This window comes from Dicentrarchus labrax, unplaced genomic scaffold (assembly GCF_905237075.1).
Source record: "Dicentrarchus labrax unplaced genomic scaffold, dlabrax2021, whole genome shotgun sequence".
Taxonomy (NCBI): Eukaryota; Metazoa; Chordata; class Actinopteri; family Moronidae; genus Dicentrarchus; species Dicentrarchus labrax.
The window spans coordinates 23618932-23641837 of record NW_026136721.1 but is presented as its reverse complement, the minus strand read 5'-3'; the positions used below and the strand labels follow the sequence as shown (position 1 = coordinate 23641837).

Sequence of the window (22906 nt, the reverse complement as noted above, 5' to 3'; positions counted from 1 at the left end):
GAGGGTCTGACGTTGAAAACCCTCCAAACCTTTCTCGATAACATTGAATATTCATGAGCAAAGTGAAAGTTTGATTGACAGTATCCAGTTGAACCACTAACAGATTCTAATTAAGATGTTGCTTAACCAACAACAAAGCCCTGTCCATTTTAAATTAATCGGAAGAGCACAGAGGGGGAAAAAACCACAAACCTCTCGTGAAATAACCAGAACTATTCCAACTTTGGCAGAAAATAGTGTGTTCATGTGGGACTCTATCACACAGAGTAAGATTCAGTTGGAAAAATACGTTCTCAGGCCCATAACCCATGTATGTGCATATGTTTATACTAGTCCCCCACAAACCTGAAGATAAAATAAAAAACTGGGTAAATAAAATAAATCAAGCTTCATTTTTAAGACCTAAAAAAGTCTGTACCCTTCTTAACCACAAGGGGGGGACAGTGCAGCATTATTGTCACATAGAGTTTACTGTTTCATAACTCACCCTTTACCCTCTGCACTTACTCAAATTCAACTTTTATTATGAAAATATAAACAGATCTCTTTGACTCTATTGTGTGTTTACAATCAGGCATTTTTTTAGTCCATAATGACACAAAAGCAGCAGGAAGAAGACAGCCTTCCAGTGAATCCAGTGTTGTATGCTCCATCCTCTTCCATCAGAGGTCATCGTGCAGAAAGCATCATAACAAACTCTGCAGAGGGAGACAGAGACAGCAGCAGATCAACTGATTAGGACTTACGACATTCTAATATTATAAAAATACAGCATGGGATGCAGCCACATCATTATCAGCCCGCATGAAATTGTACTGGAAAAGTAACAGCTCATGGTGTGATGTAATGACAAAATGTTTCCATTATCACCAAGTTAATGAAAAAATGAGGCTGGGTGATATGTCAAAGAAGAAAAAGGAGAAAGGATGCATTTTAGTTAAAATTTTAAATATGACATTTCTTTCTGTTGTTGAAGCGAGATAAAGTATAGGACTGGGGTTTCCAGACAAATATGCGAACTGCCAGTTTCCAGGCGGTGTTTATCTCTTCTTGTAATCAGTAATCAGTTTGATTACCACTTGTTGCAGCTTTCTGTATCCATTATTGTACATACACTTGTCAATCAACACACCTATTGATGTGTCCTGTCAATAAAACCTAGCTGCAGATAGCTTGAGGCAGGTTTCACTAAATCCATCCAATCAATCACGTCTTCCATTTCCCATTGACTTCCTGAAGCGCTTTGCTCTGAAAGACGTCTGATTCTAGGTGAGAATCTATTGATTGACTGAGTACTAAAGCTTAATTCCAGATTAACCCACTAACATTATCTCTTGAGGTGCTCCTCTAACCATTTTCTATGAAAAGAAGTAAACCGAGCGGAACAGCAGCTCAGTCCGAGGCTTCCTAACAGCCGAGATTGACCTGACACCTGGATATTCAGAATGATCTTGTCACTGCTGCCATGGATGCCTGTTTTCTGCCCACATGGCTTAACCGGACAGATACACTCAAATGCTGCCCTAGGGGCTAATTGATGATAATGAGGAGCACCTGCTTATTGATCCCCTCTGAGCCTGACATGCCTATTCATATGCTCCCAATAATTGTAATTGATTGGATTGCTGAGACAAGACAAACAGGATAACACCTCCAAGCCCTCTGTGTGCTGCAGCCTATCGTTCTATCATGCATGAGGTGTTGATAGTGTCTGCACACATGCACATCGCCCGTGTGTGTGATTGTGTGCCATCGTATTGTTTATATGCTTCTGAGGTAGCATGTGGTAATGACATTTCTGTAAAGTCCTTGAGCTGTCCAACAGTGTGTGTTCTTTGTGTAACATGTGACAGGTGTCCAGGCATGCGTATTGATTGGCTTAATGCACTACTGATTAGATTGGATTGGCCCTTCCAGCCAACCCACCTTGACTTAACCATCCGCCCTTTCCCATCTCACCCTTTTCCCGCCTCATTTCTTACTCATTTTCTCCTTCTGTCCCCTTCATCCTCAACCCATTCCAAATAGATTCACTGACCCCTTCTGCTTTGTCCTCTCTGGTGCGTGCTTCCCGCCTGAACACCAGTGATTCCCAACCTTTTATAATGAGCTCAAGTAACCCCTTCAACGACCATATCCGTCATGTTGCAATTGTTTCTTATGAATGGATTATAAACTGGCTGTTACTGTACTGTACCACATGCTATTATAAAAACTGACTATTTCTACTGGATTAGTCAAAAAGCTTTCACAATCATTTATCTATCTTACCTTTACCTTCAACTATTTCAACTGTTTATCCATTACCTAGCTAATACAGATTTCTTATACATATACCCAACTAATTCAAGTACTCCATCACATTATCTATTTTATCCATTTCCTTTAGTTAATTATTTAGAGTTTCCTGCTTGCTTGGTAATTCACCCACTGCAACTGACTCAGGACGGGCTGCTTGCTAGGGATGAGAAGACAGGGTTCTTTTAAGCAACTGGATTTGCTTCGTTAACCCCCTAATGGCAAACCAACTCATGAACGGCTGTTTTAGGTCTGTATTTTTTCACCCTCAAGTCCACCAACCGCTCAGCATCAAAGTCAATGTTGTTGTGTTTGTTGAGCTCAATGTTGACTCAGAGAGACTTTCTGAGTTGAAAGTTAACCTGGTTTGGGGCACCCCAGTAGCTCCCCTGGTTGAGCTCGCGGCCCCTGTACTAAGTACTTACCATGACGGCTTGAGTTTGATTGCAGCCTGTGGCCCTTTGTTGCGTGTCATCCCCTCTCTCTCTCTCTCCCACTTTCCTGTCTACCTTCAGCTGTCTCTATCCATTAAAGGCATAAAAAGGCTGACGAATATATTAACAAAAAAGAAAGTTAACTTGGCTCTTATGCACAACAAGTGCAAGCAGAATTTGGATCAAGATTTTGGATTCACTCTTCTCTTTAAAGGTTGTTCACAAACCTGGTCATTTCAAATTTATTAGCATCACACCAATTTGTAATTCTATTTAGCAGCTTATTTTTGTCCCTCCTGTCTCTGTGTTTTATCATTGTTTTTTAATAATTGTTTTAATGCTCATTCACACCTTGCCTGGAGTCCACTCATGTCCAACACATTTCTCCCTCCAAGTCCCCAGCCGCTCACCATCAAAGTCGATGTTGCCGTCTTTGTTGAGGTCAATGTCGGCGAGGATCTCCTCCAGCTCACCCTTCTTGAGCTTCTCCCCCAGGAGGGTCTTCATGCCCTCTTTGAGCTCATCAATCGTGATCTTTCCATCGCCATCACAATCAAACTTCAACAGGAACGGTTAGGGGGGATCAAGGAGGTGGGGACATGAACATGTCGTGAGTAAGGGACAAATAAATAGATAAATCAATCAATAATCATAAATAGATCATAGGTCAAGAGGATTAGAGGTAACACAAGGACCAAAGAAGAACATTAAATGTTTCTGGGCTAATGAGGATGGCGGAGAGATTAAATAAAGCATGATGTGATAAGTAAAACAGACAGACAGAGGTACAGAGATTATGCCTTGCAAAAAAATATTTTAAAGGTAGAAGTCACATTTACAGTATATAGTTACAACATGTCTGCACGAGTTCCCTGGAAGTCTGAAAACAGCTTGAATCTGCAGATGGGGCATTGCTGACTCATGAGGTGTTAGTACTGAAGTGAGAAAGTCTTTTGAAGTGACTATGAGGCTCAGTTGGGATGAGTTTAAAATATATTTTCATTTGTTCAGAGAGAAGACAGAGCTCTGAAGTTGGAGAAGTTTTTGTTCAGAAGTAGTAGAGTTTAGAGCTAATTCATAATTCTGAATTTTTGGACTTTGATAGCATTACTCAGGACCTTGACGATGACGCACAAGTGAGGAATAAACTGAAGACGCAGCTATGTCTTATCTTTCAACAGAACAACTTACGCTTAAAAAATTCAACATTTGTCAATGGGTGGGTTATTCTATTGACAAATTTTGCTTTATAGCTCCAAAGGGGGTTACATTTTGGTTGTACAACTATACAATGTATGATATTTCCACGTAGAAAGCACATTTTATAAACTAATTTGTAATTAAACTAAATATCACTTTAATGACTGATGTTCAATTTCCCCCTTGGTTTTAATAGAGACCTAGTCAAACTAAGTGCACACGGCTACATTTGTAATCTAGATGAATTAATCCCAGAAGCATATTGTACACTCCAATACATTGTCAGTTATAATCATTAAGATCATATTATCAGTGTTGTCTGTTGTGCAGTAACCATTAAAAACCTATCATGCTGTAATGTGTTAAATGGATGAACCCAGGTGTGAGAATCTGTGCTCATAAATAACATGATCACCTCATTTGTTTTGCTTGGTCAGAGATTACGTCACACCTAGGCTTTGGGGGACAACCAATTTAGCACTTGTCTACCTGCCTCTGTATTGACGTCAAAGAGAGGAAACTCAATAGTGTCTAATACGCACAAATTAACAGGTGAGACACATATAGAATATAAATTGTGTCTCTTTGGATGGCAGGGATCAGGTTTCATAAAAACAGCATCAATATCAATATTTTCCTTTCCCCTTCAACATTTTTCTTCTGCATTCACAGCCAGCTCCCCTTCTTCCCTCGGACTTGTTTACAAGTAAGAGCCATGCACTCTTGACACCCTCGAAGGAAAGGTCCTGTTGCACACTTCACAGTACTGTCATAGGCTCCTTTCCCTGGCTGGAAGTCAGACTTCTTTAAAGTTTCTAGCTGGGGACCTCTTACCTGTTTGAAGGCACAGCGGAGCTCCTTCAACCCGACCATATGAGCCGTCTCAGCCAGCATCCTCGGCCCCATTAGTTCACAGAAATCATCAAAGTCCACATGCCCACCCCCTGCAGAAAGACAGAAGGACACACACATACAGTAGCTGCAGACACACGCACACACACAGGTTGACTACCAAGTAATAACTTCTATGCCTCCCTGGAGTGTCTATGCTTCATATACAGATTCATGCATTAAGCATGAAGGTGTCAGTGCATATTGGCCCCATACAGTAGGTCTATAGTTAAATTATCTACCTGGTAACAGTGATGGAAGAAGTATTCCGATTACACGCTTAAACCCGCATTAATTGACTTTTTTGGCCACTTTGGGGTTGAACAAGCTTAAAGCACGACATTAACATATTATCACTTTGTAGTCAATGTGCTGAACATGGTAGCAAACAGTTGTTTATTTACACATGCAGTAGACACAAGCATTCATTTTGGAGTCATGTTTCTGGCAACCTACTGAATGCAAGTCCAATATTCACTCTACTTTTAGCTTTGTTTTGGTCTCCACCAGCTCCTGAGAGAAACATCTGTTTCTTAAGCTGCTACACTGCAAATGTTTCTGTGCTTGCCAAGATTTAACATCACTGATCTCAGATGGAAATACAAGATTAACTATCTTGTTTTATATGTATTTTACTAGTTTCTATTTTTGACATTCACGGTATATTCCTAAATTGATTATGGGCATTTCTTTTATGCATAAATTAGACAGGAAATCTTAATATTGAGTAATTTACTGGTAAAATAAGCTTTATTATACAGAGACTTCATCAGTATTCTCCTGTCAAAATGCTCGTCAGGTCGTTGAACAGCATCTGAACCCCCAGTACTATCAAAGCCTGTTGGCCTTCTCGACGACGGCAAGCTTTTCACCCCAGCTTCGACTGGTTGTTCTGCTCAAGCTTTTGCCTTGCAATGGTCAGATACATCATAAAAACGAGTTCGTTTTGAGCATACCTTTGCCTTTAGACGGTCACACTGTCAGCACCAAATTAATTTAATAATACATTTCCTGTGTCATTTTTCCAGGACTTTTTCAGTTGGGCAGATGGACAATAATTTATCATATTGTTGAGCTTATCCTATTTTAGTGAGGTAAAGCTCCCAAATAAATGTTGAGTAAAATAATTCCTTTTAAATATAGTAATGCAGTTATCAACACTACCCAGTGGTGTAGTGCAGCATATAGGCAGTAACACTTATTTTTCAGTCAACACTGGGTATACTCACTGCTAAATCCTCTATGATGCCATCATTCAATAGTGGTCATGCGAGCTGAATTCTTTATGCCGCAGGCATGGCATAGCTGTCTGATTTTCAAGAGTGGATGAAATAAGGAATAGGGAGTACTTCACTCAAAATGCAGAACTACGTAGTTGTCTCCTTTGCCTTTAGTCTGTGGGCCAGTACTGTTTGCAAAATCTGCACCTCTTCTGTGTCCAATGTTAATTTAATAATGATCTATACTCACTGAGGTCAAGCAGCAGAAGTTAAGTCTTACATGTCAATGTTTATAACACAGGCTCTTTTATCCTTTGCTGGATGGGCTACTTAAAATAGCAATAATTAGGATACCCACTTCTCCAGGCACCACCAACACTGACGCTATCTAATGAGGAGATATTCAAAGTACAAATACCAGTACAAGTACTTATAGAACTACTTAGTACTTAGAGGTAGTAAAGGTAGTCGTACTGCATCTGGTCTTTCCTGACTTAATACCAAGATGGTCTGTGAAACGTGTATGAATGTCCTTAGTGCATGGAAACTATTACCATAGATTCAGCTATGTGCTCATTATGCTTCCTTCAACCCTCTTAGAACCAGCTTTGTTTTGTTTGATCCCCATGGTAATTATCAAAACAGACCGATACAATGGGAAGGCTCATGTTATTAGTTGAACAAAAGACAGGCTTATTTGATAGTGTAGACCAATACACTCGGCCTGTTTTCATTAGCCGTGCCTTGGCGGATGTGAAAGACTACTTCAATAAAGCCATGTGGTCATTTTGTGGTTCAAAAAATTTAATCAGTGCTTAGAGTTTCAGGACTGTTGAGGATGAAATATAACTTTGTCAAACTATTCTTGCTTGGAGAGCACTTTTAATGGTGCTGAATCTTGAAACTAATGGCTCAAACTGTCATGTACTAGTTACAACAGCAGCTGAAGGATTCTGAAATAAAAGGCCATTAATTCTATGATTTTTGAGTTGGCCAACAATTTTCATACTTGCCTCGAGGTATGGTTTATTTTTTGGCTGACTGTCTTTACCCTTGTGGAGCAGCAGTCTGTGGGGGCTTTCTGACACCACCTTGAAGAATGTCTGTGCCTTAAGTGGGTCAGTCTATAATCATAGAGTAGAAAAATTCTCCTAAAAGTCTAAGGAGATTATTATTATTTTTTAATTGATAGTGCAATGCTAGTTATATTAAAAAAAAGAGGAAATTTCATGGTGTTAATGGTGCTATAGGGATTACATTACAGAGATTAAACTAAGAGTGTCTGAAGCCCACTCTACCTTATGGTTCAAATTAAGGCATCACTGAAAATATGAATAATTTATATTACAAAGTATGACACATAGCATAAGTCTACACAAGTCTATAATGTAGTATGACCACAACCAAATCCCTGAATAGTCCTCTCGTGGCTACCGTTTCAGGTAGAGGGAAAATGTTTCTCTACACAGTTTGAAGCATCACATATAGTTTATCTCCCTGTTCCAGCTTTACATTTAAGTTCTATTGTGTAAAGCTTACTGTATACAGTAATTCAAAACATAGCTGCAAGATAACATCAAGTGGTAAAGCCACAGTGAAATATATGTAATTTCTTACAGTTTTCCCCATAATTCAGCACGATGTATTTGGTAATTTAAAGTTCTGTAGTCTTAAACAATAGTATAGTTGATGTTGTAATTTTTTGCAACAGATGAGGACTTTTGTATGAAATCTTTACTTGAGGTTAATGCAACAGTAGCATCCTTGCTGTTGTCGTCCTAACATCTAATCAAAAAATCTATTTGCACCTAGGACTCCAGGTGAGTCTAATTAGCTAGCTGGTAGCACAGAAGCCAGATGCACTCTGGTCCCTGTGGATCACAACCGAGAAACACTGCCTTACTGTGGCCAAACATTTACTCTGTGGACCCAAAATCCAATATTTTGCTCATTATTAGTGTTATTGTCCTGGGGGTTCAACACTATGTTACATATGTGTAAACTGATCCTGAATTTAGCTTATTTCTCAAAGCAGGCACATACATACACATAGAAGTCTCTAAGACAATCAATATAAAATGGCATTGCCTTTACACACACCTGGTAAAAGGGATGGTTCAGCCAATTACAAGACATAAAAATAAATAAATAAATGACTTCTCTCTAATGTAGTCTCGCCATGTTTGTTTTCGTTTGCCTACATTTTGAGTCATCTGACATGTTTGCTTCCACACAAATAAAATGGAGGTGAAAGACTTTTTTGTGGTGCTTAGAGAATCGAAAAAAATGACAAGTTGTTCAGCAGCAACATCCCTTTCCAAAAACAATGTCCCCATTATTCACAGAGCATCTTGTCAACAGTTAACAGAAAGACCATTTCTTCAGCAGTGCGAATAAAACCAAAATTGTCTGCAGGGCTGGATACCATTAGAAATAAGTCAAAAAATATATTTGAGTTAAACTATGTTTTAAAAAATCTATATGAAATCACATTTAGCTATCCCTTTTCGCAGGCCAAAATAATAATGTGTTTGTTTAAATGCATTGTTAATTGATTTTAATACTAAAACAAAGAGAGAAAAAAGGTATTTATGGAAATATATAGAAAGTCCTTTTCATCTCAGTGGGCTGGAAGGGGCGTGACAGGGTTTGACTGACAGAAGCAAAGTTGCGGTTGTGAATACCAGCAGGGGAACGGGAGACAAATTAAACAAAGTTGTACTGTAGCATACAACTCATGGGTAGAGAGACTACATCTGGATGTAAATGGACATACGGTTACATGCTGTTTAATGTGCTGCAGCTGAACAGCAGTTCTCCTGGTGAATGTTTGCAAGCTTAACTGCAGGCCAAGATGTGTGTTAGCCAGTTAGACAAGAAAGAGACTTCAGCAGGAGAGCTACTGTGGGTTGTTGTTCAGAGTCTGTGTCTCTATCTGTATAGCAGACTGCTGTCTGGCAGTTAGTCAGTGACACTGTCTGTCCATGATAGAAGGGAGATGTTGCTGTTTTATTTACAGATCAGATGTGTATGCTGTTGCACATTTAAAAAAAAGCAATTTAATTTCATTTGGACGTTAAGAGCAGGCTGGAAAGCAGGCTGTTTCACTTAGGGCTGCACAGTATGGTAAAAACCCTCATATTGCGATTATTTTGACAGATACTGCGATGGCTATATGATTCCAAATTAGTGTGGGAGTGATCATTTTTGGATCAGAAATTTAATTTTCACTGGAAAAAACGATTCATTCATGATGATGTGACATTTATTGAAGTCTGAAGTAAACAAACATGTTCTCTTAAATCTGGAGAACAAGATTTATAGGGCCAGGGCATCTCTTCAGAACTACAGTACTTCATTATAATTAATTTTACCTTTATTAAAACATTTCAGCTTCTGTGATTTGGAAATTGCACTTGTTATGTTATACTCATGAAGATCTACAAAATAGTTCTGCATGCTTCGTGCATCTAAGTCCTGTGTGTCCATTGAAGGTTTATGTAAAGTCTTGGCAGACACTCATAGGTTTTGTTCAGATTTTCTGGCCTTGCTCTGACACTAGGTAGGTGTTACACAAACTGGTTCTCCAGGCTTATGGCAGAAATCGATGCAATGATGATTCACCTTAAACTTTGAAACACCAACCACACACAGATCTATACTTGATCAGTCAGAGAAGACAGCAAAGACAAACACACCCTCATTAAGAGCCGAGAGAGGAAAGTTAGATCTCAATTAAGCACGCACTTCTTCATGCAGACTCACACTCATAAACCCCTACACCTGCTGTGTGAGGGCCATTAATCAGTCTGCTAAAACGTCTCAAATGTCCCCAACTTCAAAGACAAACATCAGTTTCTCACGGACTCATAGGAAAGAACATGCTCGTATACAAGCACATGTGTTTGTGCAACACGCACAGACACATTACTCACGTATTCACATCTACTCGCCCCAGAGAGACCCATCAATCATGTGCACATGGTTTTACCACTGATTTGGAAACTGCACACACACAAACATATATAACCAGAGAGGTAAATACACACATTTCATCTTGATTTGCTGGATGATCTCGATGAGCTCCATCTCTGTAGGCATGTAGCCCATGGTTCTCATGCAGTCTGCAATGTCTTTGTAATGGATGAAGCCATCCGCATCGTAGTCAAATTCCTTAAAGGCCTCCTGCAGCTCTGACAGACAGATAAACAAATTACAGCAATGGCAACAAACCGTAAAGTAGGGTAAAGTATTTTTTCCCCCAAGAGTCAAACACACACACATGCACACACAGTGTGTGCAAATACTGATAGTTACACTTTGAACAAAGTTTTAACTTATCTGTAAGTTGTTGACGCCAACTGAAAGAACTACAGCCAGCTCTTAAGAGCAGCAAGTTATGTTGCATTAACTGATGTTGTAGCTCTGACTCATTGACAAACCATTACAGCAGTCTCAGAAACCTTCAGACTCTTACATGAATCACAAAGAGGAGTGCGCTTAACGGGAGAAATATTAATACAATTGATAAAGCTGCGCAAATGACTGGTGATTTATCATTTGTTTGCATCGTAATTACACCCACCACATCTTACCATCTAACTCCTCTGGCATCAGTTCCCTCTCCTGTGGAGCAGAAAAGAAAAGAAAAGACAGTGGAAATAATTACAAGACAGCATCGAAGGACAGGATGTTAAATCAGGATGGCTTTAAAACAGCGAATTCTCCAGAGAAAAACCCCAGTGATAATCTGTTTTTGACTACCAAATTAGAATAACATGCATATCATGTCAACACTGCTGCATGCTGACAGTGAACTCTAATGGGATTTCACCCAGCGACATGTCTTTCTAATTTGCAAAATGACACAATACCACACACTCATTACATGCACGCACACACACACACTCTACATCTGCAGCATCCTGAGGGAGACGCAGCATAATAAGCTCAGTCTGTGTGCATACAAATACACACCCACGCTCGACCATGTGGCAGTTGCAGAAATACTGCACAAAGAAACACAGATACGTGTAAACTAAGACACAGATACACGTACACACTTTCTTACACAGACACAAAACATATCATTTGCATATAACCTTGTGTGTGAAACATTGAGTATTCTTTGCCTTGTTTTGACATTTGCGCAGGGTGATCTCTCCCTCTCTTCCTGCCTCTTTCTCTCCCCTTTTCATGTGTTTTCAGGGAAGTTGAGGCAAGCCAGGAGCTAGGAACCAAACCTCCACGTTGATAGTCATTAAGAATAATGTATCGGAGTGAATTTTATGTGTGCTTAGGGCTTAAAATAGCAATTTGTTAATATATTCCAGTTGTTGCGGACAGACAATTTTGATTAAAACACATTATAATTTGGTCATCAGTTGCAATACCGTGCAAATGCACATCCTCAGGCAAGAAATACACTTCAAATTTTAGCTTAAAAAGGATGAGCTTAGAGGTTTGAAAGCTTGCATGGAACCATTATACAGTTTGTTGGCCAAAAATGTGCTCATATTTTAGCAAGACACATCACATGCATTAATCCTTGAAACAATGATTTATGTGTGTATAGCTTCAATATTAAAAGATCATGATATAAAACTAATCCTCCTTTAAAAGCAAGGAGACAATGCGTCTTAGCAAGATTCCTTTTGAAAAAACTTGACACTAACAATATGCAACTCAACACAGAAACATCATCACATCCACAGGGGAAGCAGGAAACATGCAAACTCAGTCATCTTCGTATAGAGCAACTGAGCCTGACATATGGAGATATTTCTTAGCACACAGACACCACGAGCCTGAGGATATCTATAAGTTCAAAGAGACAAGACTGACACTCAAGCTTATAAAAGCTCTCATTATAGCGTGAACAAATGTGTGCCGATTTGCTGTAGGCTTGTTTTTCCTCACTTTCATCCAATAAGAAAAATTGCTGAGGGTCAATAGATTTCAAAACTAATATAAGGTGGATAGCTGTAACAATTTGCATGTACAATACTGGCGTTTTACTCAGATATTTCTAATACCAGACATTACTTTTATTCCGCTGTATTTTCTGAGGAATTTTTTGGACCTTTTTACCTTATTACGTTTATACGGTTGCTATAGCTATAGCTACAGCCTTTTTGAGGTTTTACATGAAAAGGAAACAAAAAATCCCCAGAAATATGTTGCAATGGAGGACAAACTTGAATGCTGAGACAGTCTTAATGCATTAGCTTCACTTTCTAAAAGAATAGGTGTTTTCAATTTGATACTTAAGTCTATTTAATGCTCATTTTGCATTAATGCTTTGACATTTTTTTCTTTGCTTTTAATCAAGTGTCTGTTTTACCATCACTTTATTTCTACTTCACAGAGAAAAAGGATTTTTCAACCTTTAGTTGTTCTTTTCACAGCTGGAAAAGTGAGAGATAAAAAGGCAAATCAGAGCAGTAGTGAAAGTGAAATGCAAAGAGAAGTGCAATATTTTTCTCCTAATACATGTTGGCACTCAGGGTGGCTAATACATAAATCATACAAGGTCATCCTGCTCAAGTGCACAATAGCTTCAGGAAAAGGAGAGGCTCCCATGGTTTATTTGGAAGCTGCTCCGCATGGCAGCCATTCAAATGATTATTCACTGTATAATATTGCCAGCAGAGTCGAAACACAAATGCAATGCCAGGACACAATTGCATCAAGAGTTATATCACTATACTTGTACTCGGCCTCAAATGCTAAAACACTTCTGATTTATATAAACCTCTTAAGTTTTAATATGTTTGTTGATGCTGCAGCATAAAAAAACACCTCTGTTGCCAAGAGTCCAGAACTGTTGTTTATCCGGCACAAAATCCTCCAGCCTACAAGGGCATATTTAGATAGCAAGGTCAACACATTAATTGGATTTTTTTTTCTTCCAGAAAAGGATTAGACAGCATGCCATGCAGACTCTCAATTCATCTATCTGAACGAGCCCATTAACAGTTAATTTCATTCTGTCTGCCTTCACATGGCCCATTGAACAGCCCACTGCTCTGTAAGCATTACACACGGACACATATGCGAGGTATGTGGATACTTCACACAACACACATGTGGTCCTCTGATAGAAAAGACATTTACACTACAGTTGGAGAATGCACACATATCACTCATAGATGAGTATGGCCCGTTTTACTTCACATCCATCTGCTGTGGCTCTGACATGTAAATGCATCAATTGTTTTTCAGCTATTTGTCTCTGCCGGTCCTCCTTCTTCAGTTGGATCTAATGAGGGCTGACAGTGAACCTTGCTAAGGGGGTTATTAATACTTGTGTTGAGGCAGGGATTAGGACTGCTGCAGGATGGATGGTCTCCCTGCCTCAGTGTCAGAGCAGCAACCAACACAGTCTGTCCTTTATCCTGTGGATACAATGCAGACTTCTCTACCTGGCTAATAGTAAATTCAAACCAGGGACTGTCACAGTAAAACAAGGCGGAACAGGCATGGCAGGTGAGGTAGTAACTCAGGGAAGGATGTGGAAGTGGAGTCCACAGTAGCCCAAGGTCACTGAGAAATGGTTTCCTTTTCCCATAAATTACTTTAAAACAATGAAACAGTCCCATTAGTTATTAAGAAATCTAGTTATGAAACATCATTAAAATGTTCATAGGCACACAACTCCCCTTGGCGTAGATTTCTCTGTTATCTTTTATAGTAAATCCTTTCCTGTGATGAAGGCATTTATGGAAAAGCCTTTGGCTCTGTTTTGTAATAAGGTCTCACCAGGGTCCCATATGGTTTCATGATTAAAAGCATCTTTTATGAGTTTCATACTATAAAATAATAATAATAAAAACAATAAAACTACTACAGCTACTACTACTACTATAATATAAAAGGTGGATACAAGTGACTGAACATATGGTGCTCTGATCTGACAACTGACTGTTACAGTAAAATAAAAAACATGTTTGAGGAGTGAGGAACAAATAAAGACAAATGCCATAAAAATACTTCAAACATGCATGTTGGGAAAACATGGGACGTGGGGGACAACATTAACATTTAACTGTAACAATCTTTTCCATTATGTCAACCAAAGTGCTTTTGTTGCCTGAAACTAATCACAGATGCGAGTCTGGATGAGAAGTCTGGTCTCTGGAGTCAAAGTCCTGCACTTTGTAAACCCTTCATTCATGCATCAAAATTACTGGCTCATTAATAAGCCGTTTGGCATAAGCTGACTTGTCATATTCATGCAGGTTTACAGCATGATAATTATAAGCTGACATGTCTCACTGTTACTGTTGATACTTTCTTCCAACGCTGTTTGCTTCTGCAACTTCTTCCACCACAGCCTCCTCCTTATATTTTAGGTATTGTTGCTTTAACTAAGATTTAATGTTCATTTATGTTTATTAAGGGGGGTTGCTACTCAAATCTAGCTCCCTCAAATAGCAGAGCCTTTTCTTCCAAAACTTACTGTTTTTGTTGTAAACAGTCAATTCCTAGATGGAAGAGTCTCTGAATGGGTATTCCAAATATTGACATCTTAGGACATAATGGTGGTGCATTATCTAAATAATGCATAAATAATTAAAACCTTCTGCATGTGAAATTTTAATTTTAAATTTTAGTAGAACATAGAATAAGTCCTTATAATTACTGTCCATTTCCCACCAATTATTTTAATGGATATTTGCCATTCAGGGTTCTGTCCTTGACAAAAAGTTTTTAAGTCTCATTTACATCCTGGATCTGATCCACATCCATTTTCTCTATGTAAAGATATAACCATGTAGCTGAAGTCTTCCTCTCTGTCTCCCACCACCACAAACACCAGCTTCTTTAGTTTCTGTGAAGGGCCACACTAATCCTCTTGATTACAGGACAGAAAATATAGTACACATACAAATAAAAATACAAATTATAATATTTTATATTACAGTTAAATGTACACTGTAAATCGTGGCCTCTCTATATAAATCAACTAAAGTTTTTAACGGTAATGAACAAGGTGCCATTGAGCTGGATCATTTGTTGGCTCAGTTCCAGTTGTCAGTTGCCCAAGCAATCTGGGATCAGGGTATCAGACATAAACAGAGCCAAAGCTTAACTTGAACCAGCCAGTGCATTCATGGACGGCAGCCCAGTGTCCCGCCAGTATATCATTGTGAAGTGGAATTATTGGAGTGACTTCTTTGAAAGGATTTTTTTCTTTTTGTAGATTTAGTGGATGAGGTAACAAGTCCACAGTCATGATCAGGTGGTTTAATTTTGTAATGTATCGAAGTGGGTAATGATATTGACTTTCCACAGTCATTTGACAGATTCTATATCAGCAATTAATGGTTTGCAAACAGGGTGTTTATTTTCAGATAGTGACCGTTCACTGCAAACAGCTACAACCAGTGTTTATATTTTCAATTGATAGTTAGTTGATAGAGTCAGCTGAACAAATTGACCTATTTTCCAGCTCCAGTCTGTGTTAATGTTACACTGAATGAAGTTGGAAAATGGATCTATTGATTGTATTTCTTTCAGCTGTGACTCGGTCTATAAACCTCCACTTCATCAACCTTTCTTTGCCTGTCTCTTCAAACTATCTGTCCTTCATGGCCTACGGAGTCCCAAATGTACAAAATTAACTGAATTAATAATCATATATATAAATGCAGACTGTAACAATAATTTTGTGTAATAATACAAATGGAGTTTCAAACATCGGCTAATTTTTTCAAAATGTTACTTAATGCAGTTTCCTTTCACAATAACACTGTATTGTAGTTAATTTATTTAATTCCAGCTGCTTTTATTCTGGATGAAATGAATGGATAGTCAATCACATTACTGGTTCTGCCCTATTTGTCTTGATTCACAGACAAAGATGTGACATTGTGGAATAAAATAGTAAGGACATTGGAACAATCGCGGTCATGACTACATGAACAGTGGTCCCCCATGTTAAAGTCAGGTGTTTTGTGATGAACCCAAACCTCTACCCTCTGAGGACTTTGTTGCTCTATTGTAACAACAACTGACTCCTTCCCTTGCTCCAGACAGACAAGACTAATTACCACGACCACTAGAGGGCTTCAACACTTGAACATCTGTCATTTTGTGTCACTTGCTGAAACAACAGGACAGTCTCTCAGGAACAGGTAGATGACTCAGGAAATGATGTGGGTGTCGGGTGTTGACGTGTATTGATGTTACAAGTAGTTTACGCCTGTGACATCATCAGCTTAAATCACCTGCTGTTTATTAGATGCTGTTCTCTGACACCTGCTCCTAAAGATTTTTTTTTATAAAACAGGAAGCTTGAAACTGCACAAATGTCCTTTTTTTGGAGTAACCTAGTAACCAGCAAGTGTGTCAAGACTGTGACAACACACGTGAGTATGAGTTGTACTGTGCTGTTGAACTGACCTGTCCAAACAGCTTATTGAGGTAGGAGATGTAGGCAGCGGCCACCGCTGAGCTGTTGCTGAGGCTCCTTTTACCGCGGTGACCGGCATCCTCCTCACCAGAGCCCTTCCCCTGGGCCGAGGGCGACTTTGAGCTGTGAAGTATGCATTTTTGTGCCAAGTGTTGAGAGCTGTCATCATCAAAGCAAGACCAAGACTTCACTAAATACCTTGAAGTGCCTTTTTGGGTGATTACTCCGTCCAACCTCCCATTAAATAATAGTGAAATGATTGAAAAACGTCAGCAGTTTAATCAGTTGACATCAGTGTTTACGTCAGTCACTTGCTGAAGGAAGGAAGCGTTTCGTAGGAGGACAAGTTTGAAATTCTGAAAGCTTGTTTTGCAGCTAATGCACCAATCGATGGCACTAATTGGGTGCACAAATCTACACAACCCACTCCCCTTGTCCTAATCAATGTTGATTAGAAACAGAGAATGATAATAACCAGAATTTCTTGGAGAGGCTGAGCTGAAGGGCCTTGCTTTTGAATCTCGTAGCTGGCGATCTGCCAGCTGCTGCTCCCCTCCCTCCTCGTGGAGACATGCTAGGAGAGAAAGAGCTTTAATCAATTCAAAGTGCACTTAATGTCTTGTAATCAATATTAATACTTTTTAAAAAATTCTCATAACCAACGATAAAAATCACTAAACTTTGTGGCCTTCTGTTGGAGAATTAAGATGGGTCAGACTGCTGATGGACAGCAGCAGCAATGGGAGACAATTGTTTGAATTTTTACAGACTTTATTACCCAGAAACTAAAATTTAAAAAAATCTTTCCAAAGCATGCTACACCATCTATTGTGTGTCCATCTTTCTCTTGAGCACTCATTACTGTCTAAGAAATAAATCTGGGGATATCTTACCAAGTACAGATTTAAATCTCACCTCTTGATTGAGCTTTTAATTAAATTGTTAATTTGACTTTAAGTGTATTCATTCCCTATTCATTTTCTCCACGACTGTTAGTTAGATCTTACTGACCTGGCGGCAGAGGATGGTCTACTTTCTGGTCCTCCCTTTGCACTTTTCACAGACATCCTGGAGTGAAAAAAAAGAAACATGAAATCTTCCAAAGGAACAGTCAGATTCCAAAAGGCTAAATATTCATTTAACACTTTGATATTCAACATTATTTAAGCTGCATTAATAATTCAACACCTCATAAAGTAGTTATACAGTAGCACATATTCTCTGTTCGTATTTACACATCCATCAAACAAGGAGCATCATTAGCATTCATTTGCAGGCATGTTTCTGACAATCAGTCCATTACCACTCTCCTTTTTAGCTGTGTTTTGCTCTCGTCCTGAGGGAAATATCTTGCCTTTTAGTTTGCTAAATCCTCTACTGTGTTCATCAGCAAGCCATTTGGTGCTGCACTAGGTAGTGTACAGTTAGTTTATCAGGAACGAGGATGATGAATTAAAACAGTAAATTTGTGGGCTGTAAAACCAAAACTATACACTTAATAATGTTGAAATGGAACAGCAGAGTCAGGTGATGATCAATATGAATGACTCTTTTCACATTACACATTTTAACAATTTTCACAATTCGTAAAACATCAAATGTGGAGACAGGGTGCTGTTTAAACTATGACTATTACATCTTGAGGGAGAAGGAGGAGGAATCACTCCAATCCAATTCAGAGACAGATTCATTTGGACAAGAGGACACACACCCAAACAATAAAATCAAAATGATACAAAAGTGAGAGTGGGTGGAAAGCTCAAGACAGCCAAAATGAATGGATCAAAGGAGAGGAGAAGAAGGATGTTGTGAAAGACTGGAATGACGGGAGCGTGAGATGGAGGAAGATGGAGAAGAAAGACAAAGAAAAAGGGTGTATATGAAAATCACGTGTATGACTTGCAGAGGAGGAGGAAGAGGAGAGACTTATGGCTGCCTGAGAGGCAGATTAATGTTCTGTCATGGACCTCTGCGGTTCTGGCTATCAGCGCCTGATGATGAACGGCCCGTACTTGGCACTGATGCACTATAAACATAACGCCTCACTCTGCCATCTCACAAACCACGAAGATTGTGCGGAGACAGATAACCAGGATCTGCTCCAGCGGTCGCTACTTAGGGCCCTCGTATACCATGAGGGCCTTAATGAGAAAAGACATGAAGACCAGCCAGTCCTCTAAATTACGCTCAACCGTTTAATGTGCCTCTGCCAAACGAGCCACATTCCCAACTCCCGCTGGGTTGAACAAAACGTGCCATGACTGAGGAGTGATTGCCTGTCTGTCATGCTCTCGCACAGTCAGTGTGCATGTGATACATTCTGATTGCAACACGCTTAGAGCATGTTAAACTTCACGGGTGGAGATTGGAGGAATTTTCATGTCAACACATGATTACAGTTGTGGAATTCTTTGAAAATTATTTATAGTATCTGTATATACTACACTATACTTTATGCTCATAGGCCTAGTATAGCAATGTATGTTAATTTATGTAGATATGCACAGCAGATCATATATGATGCTGTGCATTAAAGATACATTAATAATGTTTATAAAAACACACAAACAGACCAACTCAATCTGTCTCCTCCACTCCCTCAAACATTCACAAGGCACATGTGAGTAATGCAAGATATCTGGACTTTCTATGGTGTTGCTCTCACATTGTTTGCCTGAAGAATTGCTCTCATCTTCAGTGAGCCCAACTCCCATCAGGGTAAACAAACACACCCATACACACACACAGACTGCACACATGTGTGTTTCACTACACAAGCCATTGAGCAGCACTGTGTGTGTGTCTGCAGCTCTCCTCCCTAAGTGGCCAATTGCTGTCAATCACCGAGCCGACACAAGCAATTTTAGATCCTAATCACGCTAATTGAAGTAATGAAATGGAGGGCCAGGTGGACTGGGCTAAAACAAACACAACTAACACAGCTGATGATGGAGAGCGGGCTCCACTGGAGAGCTGTGATGTTGTGGTAGGAGCTGAATGGGTCTAGCTGGTGCGTTGGGGGTTAAACACTGAATGGATATTCTAAATATATTTTACAAGAGGCACTGGAGTGAAGGGTGCTGGGATTCATTGTATATTTTCTACGAACAAAACTCATACAGCCGCACAGACAGAAAGCAGACTGAAAATAGATATCAAAGAGGTTATTACGCCTCCTAGGCTGCACGATCCTTTAAATCTGTCATTTTGATATATATATATATAAACTGGATTAGGGCTGCACAATATGGTAAAAACATATTTTGACATGATGATACGATTCACGATTAGTGTGGACTGCATCACAAATTTAAATCCTGATTATGTGACATTTATGTACTGTAAACAAAACAGGTTGTCTTAAAGAACAAGATCTATAGGCCAGGGCATCTCTTCAGAACTACAGTACCTCATGATAATGCTGTTCTGTCACAAATTTTACCTTTGTCAAAAAATTGCAGCTTCAGTGATTTGCATATTGCACTTGCTTGTATTGCGATTTCGATAATATTTCGATTAATGCGGAGCGACCACCAATAGTGGTTGTAATTTTTGGAGAATACCTAAAGTGCTTAAATCAACCACTATTATGGCCTTTCATATTTATCGTGTTCCAGTAGTCAATATGAATATTAGCACATATTTCTTACTTAGAGTTGATATGTGCACGTTTCGTGCTTTGAAGAGTAATGGTTTTAAATTGGGTGTACCTAGAAGTAATATCAAGTCCTTTTCCAAAACCACAAATATGAGTACTTTCTGATCTGACATCTTGTCAAAATCTAACGGCTACATTACCCACAATGCAATTAATCCGCAGACAGTTCGGTCAGAGATTTGGGTGTCTTATACCAACAGCAGCTAATGGAGCCCTGAGCTGGAAACCTCCAGCAGAGATGAGGGCAACCTCACGCCTTTCTTACTCACACCAACAGATTTTTTTCATTTTAAACTTGTACTCTTCTCAAGGGACATCTGTTGATGTCTCTGGAGACATTGTGCAGCTCCCTCTGGAGCCACAAAAGCCTACAGTTATTGTCAGGTGTACTCCCCAACACCTGTAAACAGACTTTAATGTGTAAAATCAATGGAGTTCCCCTTTAACCATTTTCTGTTTTTCTGTTCACTGTAAGTTGTCAGAATGAAACACTTGGCACATAGCCTCAGTTTACATCAAATGTCACTGAAATCCCTTGAATAGTTTTTGAGAGACCCTTCCAATTAGCAGGCAAACAGACGAGCCATGGGTCAAAAATTTACCTCACTGGCAAACGTAAAAAACAGAATACAAAGCCATAGATAGAAAAACACGGATTGGCTGTGAGTTCAGGTGAGGCTTCACCCAGCTTTGTACTCTCTCTCTGTTTTCTCTTTGTTTTACGTATTATCTTTCCATTCGCCTGCTGTCCAGTCAGAAGACAATCAATCCCAGAGGGCCAAACCAGCCTGTGTCTGATCCATAAACAACCGATAGTAATGCAATCGGGTCTGGCACTCCATCTTATCTTCACCTATCTTAACACCTCTCCACCACTTCCTCTACCTCCCCTAACCCCCCCACCCTCACCCCCCAGCACTGATTTCATGTCACGGCTCTGAAATGAGACTGTCGCCTTCAGTATTTGGTGCAGATAGAAGGGAACAGAAGGCGAGGATGAGATATTTTTTCTCATTCACAGACATCTTTTCCTGTCTCTTTATTTGGGACAATCTCCTTATTGCTGCTTTGTATAATTCTTGTCTAATTACAACCTCATCCTCCTTGCCTAGCCTGATAATCACACAGTGGAGCTGGTTTAAATAAGTCTGTTGATGTGATTGTAGCAAGCAACGGGGGCACAAATATTGAACCAAAACAAACAGAAACAGTGGGCTGGCCATCTGTCGGCTCGTACAGCAAAACAAACTTGAGATCCAGATAATCAAATACTATAAAGCAGAGAAGAGACGTCTGTCAGTCTCATTAGATTGCAAGAGGCAACCTCAAACATGATCTGTACAAGACAACCTTAGCTGATTGCAGTTGCTTTGAATTTTTAAACATTGCAGAGTAAAACAAGCTGACACTTCTCTACAAATCATTAGTACAGCAAAATATCTTTAAACAAGCTTACCTTCTTCAGCCACCAAAAGAAAGGAAAGAAAAAGAAGATTTTATTCTATGTTTGTTTTGTTTAATCTGATACTTCTTCTTGTTTGTCTTGGCTGATGAATGTGAATGAGGTGTATCTCTATTGTATGAAGCCTTACCTAACCTGAGGATTATATAATGAAAGGTGATTATCCAGCTAAATATGTCGGGATTAGAGATGTAGCTGTCTGCCTCTGTCCTCAAGAACAAAAAGGGCAATGATATTGTCTTACTGCAGATATGTTGAGGAAGCAGATGAGCCTTCCTATGAATCTAGATGAATTTAAATTTGATTCAATCTGTTTTGGTCTGAATGACTTTAGATTTAAAATGCAAAATCATTAAACCTTTTTAACCTCGACTAGCCAACACGTGGGTCCATCATTACAGGTGCATGTTTACAGATGAGTGCTGTCAAACCCATATAAGTTTATTGAAAATCATTTAGTAAATGTTTCAAGTTTTTACACTGTCAGGCCAAAAGTCAATGTCCATGAAAAACAAACCACTTAAACTGACAAAGCGTCAAAGGTGCCATGCCATTGTTCTGACGGCCCATTATTCTGAAATCCCAATAGTCTAAATAATGACCCATTCGTTTTTCGAATAAAGGGCTTTCGGTACAATGAGACATTTTTCGGACTGTTGTGTTATTCACAATATTACCATGGTCTGCATTATTTAAAACATTCTTACTGAATAACACACATTAATTTCTGCCTTTTTAATTTTTAATCCTGATGAGTTGTTTCTGACGAGTTGTTTCCGACCAAGTACCGAAGAGAGCCTAAGTTAAATTGTAACTCCCAGAGAATTAAAAACAATTTTTTTAGCAATGCTTAATTTTTTCAGAAAGACTGATGAAGGAAATGCTGAATGAGAGATTGCATTGAGTTGCAGAAACTAGTGGAGTGGAGCCCAGAAATGCACACAACAGGACTTTGGCTCCCAGGACAGACAGAAGTTCTGGGTTCTGTTACAGAAGTAAGAAAACTTCACTCAAAATCCGCCAATTTGTTAACGCAAATTAATTTAAAACTTAAAAGTCCAGCCTCGGAATATGGCCTTACTCATTAGTATGATGTGTTGTTCACTTCATATGTCTACATAATGACATAAGCCCTGGACCATTGCCGATTAAACGTCACAGTTCCACAAAAGAGTCCAGGAGCAACTCAAGGGTCGCCGTTAGGTCGAACATGTCTGTAATGGCTACAGGACGGGGGGGACCTAATCCCTCTTAGACAGCTGAGATTAGAGGTCTTAAAAGATGAAAAAATGGCCACACTCACAAAGTAATTATTGTTTAACTTTG

The 22906-nt window shown here is 39.2% G+C and overlaps 1 protein-coding gene across 1 annotated transcript; it reads right to left on the bottom strand.

Annotated features, from left to right (window-relative positions):
- Window positions 1-534: 534 nt before the first annotated feature.
- Window positions 535-21659, bottom strand: cabp4 (calcium binding protein 4). Its single transcript, XM_051383660.1, has 9 exons — window positions 21575-21659; window positions 17472-17528; window positions 16936-17034; window positions 16451-16583; window positions 10639-10669; window positions 10093-10236; window positions 4767-4876; window positions 3143-3290; window positions 535-698 (listed from the first exon to the last, which is right to left on the bottom strand). The coding sequence occupies exons 2-9, from the start codon at window positions 17525-17527 to the stop codon at window positions 670-672; spliced, it is 750 nt and encodes a 249-aa protein (XP_051239620.1). The 5' UTR covers window position 17528; window positions 21575-21659; the 3' UTR covers window positions 535-669.
- Between the last annotated feature and the right edge of the window lie 1247 nt (window positions 21660-22906).

Excerpts from the sequence above, each read along its gene's own strand:
- cabp4 (XM_051383660.1), bottom strand. The coding sequence starts at position 17,527 with ATGTCTGTGAAAAGTGCAAAGGGAGGACCAGAAAGTAGACCATCCTCT. Across the intron at positions 17,035-17,471 it reads AGACCATCCTCTGCCGCCAG|CATGTCTCCACGAGGAGGGA; the intron begins GTCAGTAAGATC and ends TTTCTCTCCTAG. Across the intron at positions 699-3,142 it reads CGGCAACATCGACTTTGATG|AGTTTGTTATGATGCTTTCT; the intron begins GTGAGCGGCTGG and ends CTCCCTCTGCAG.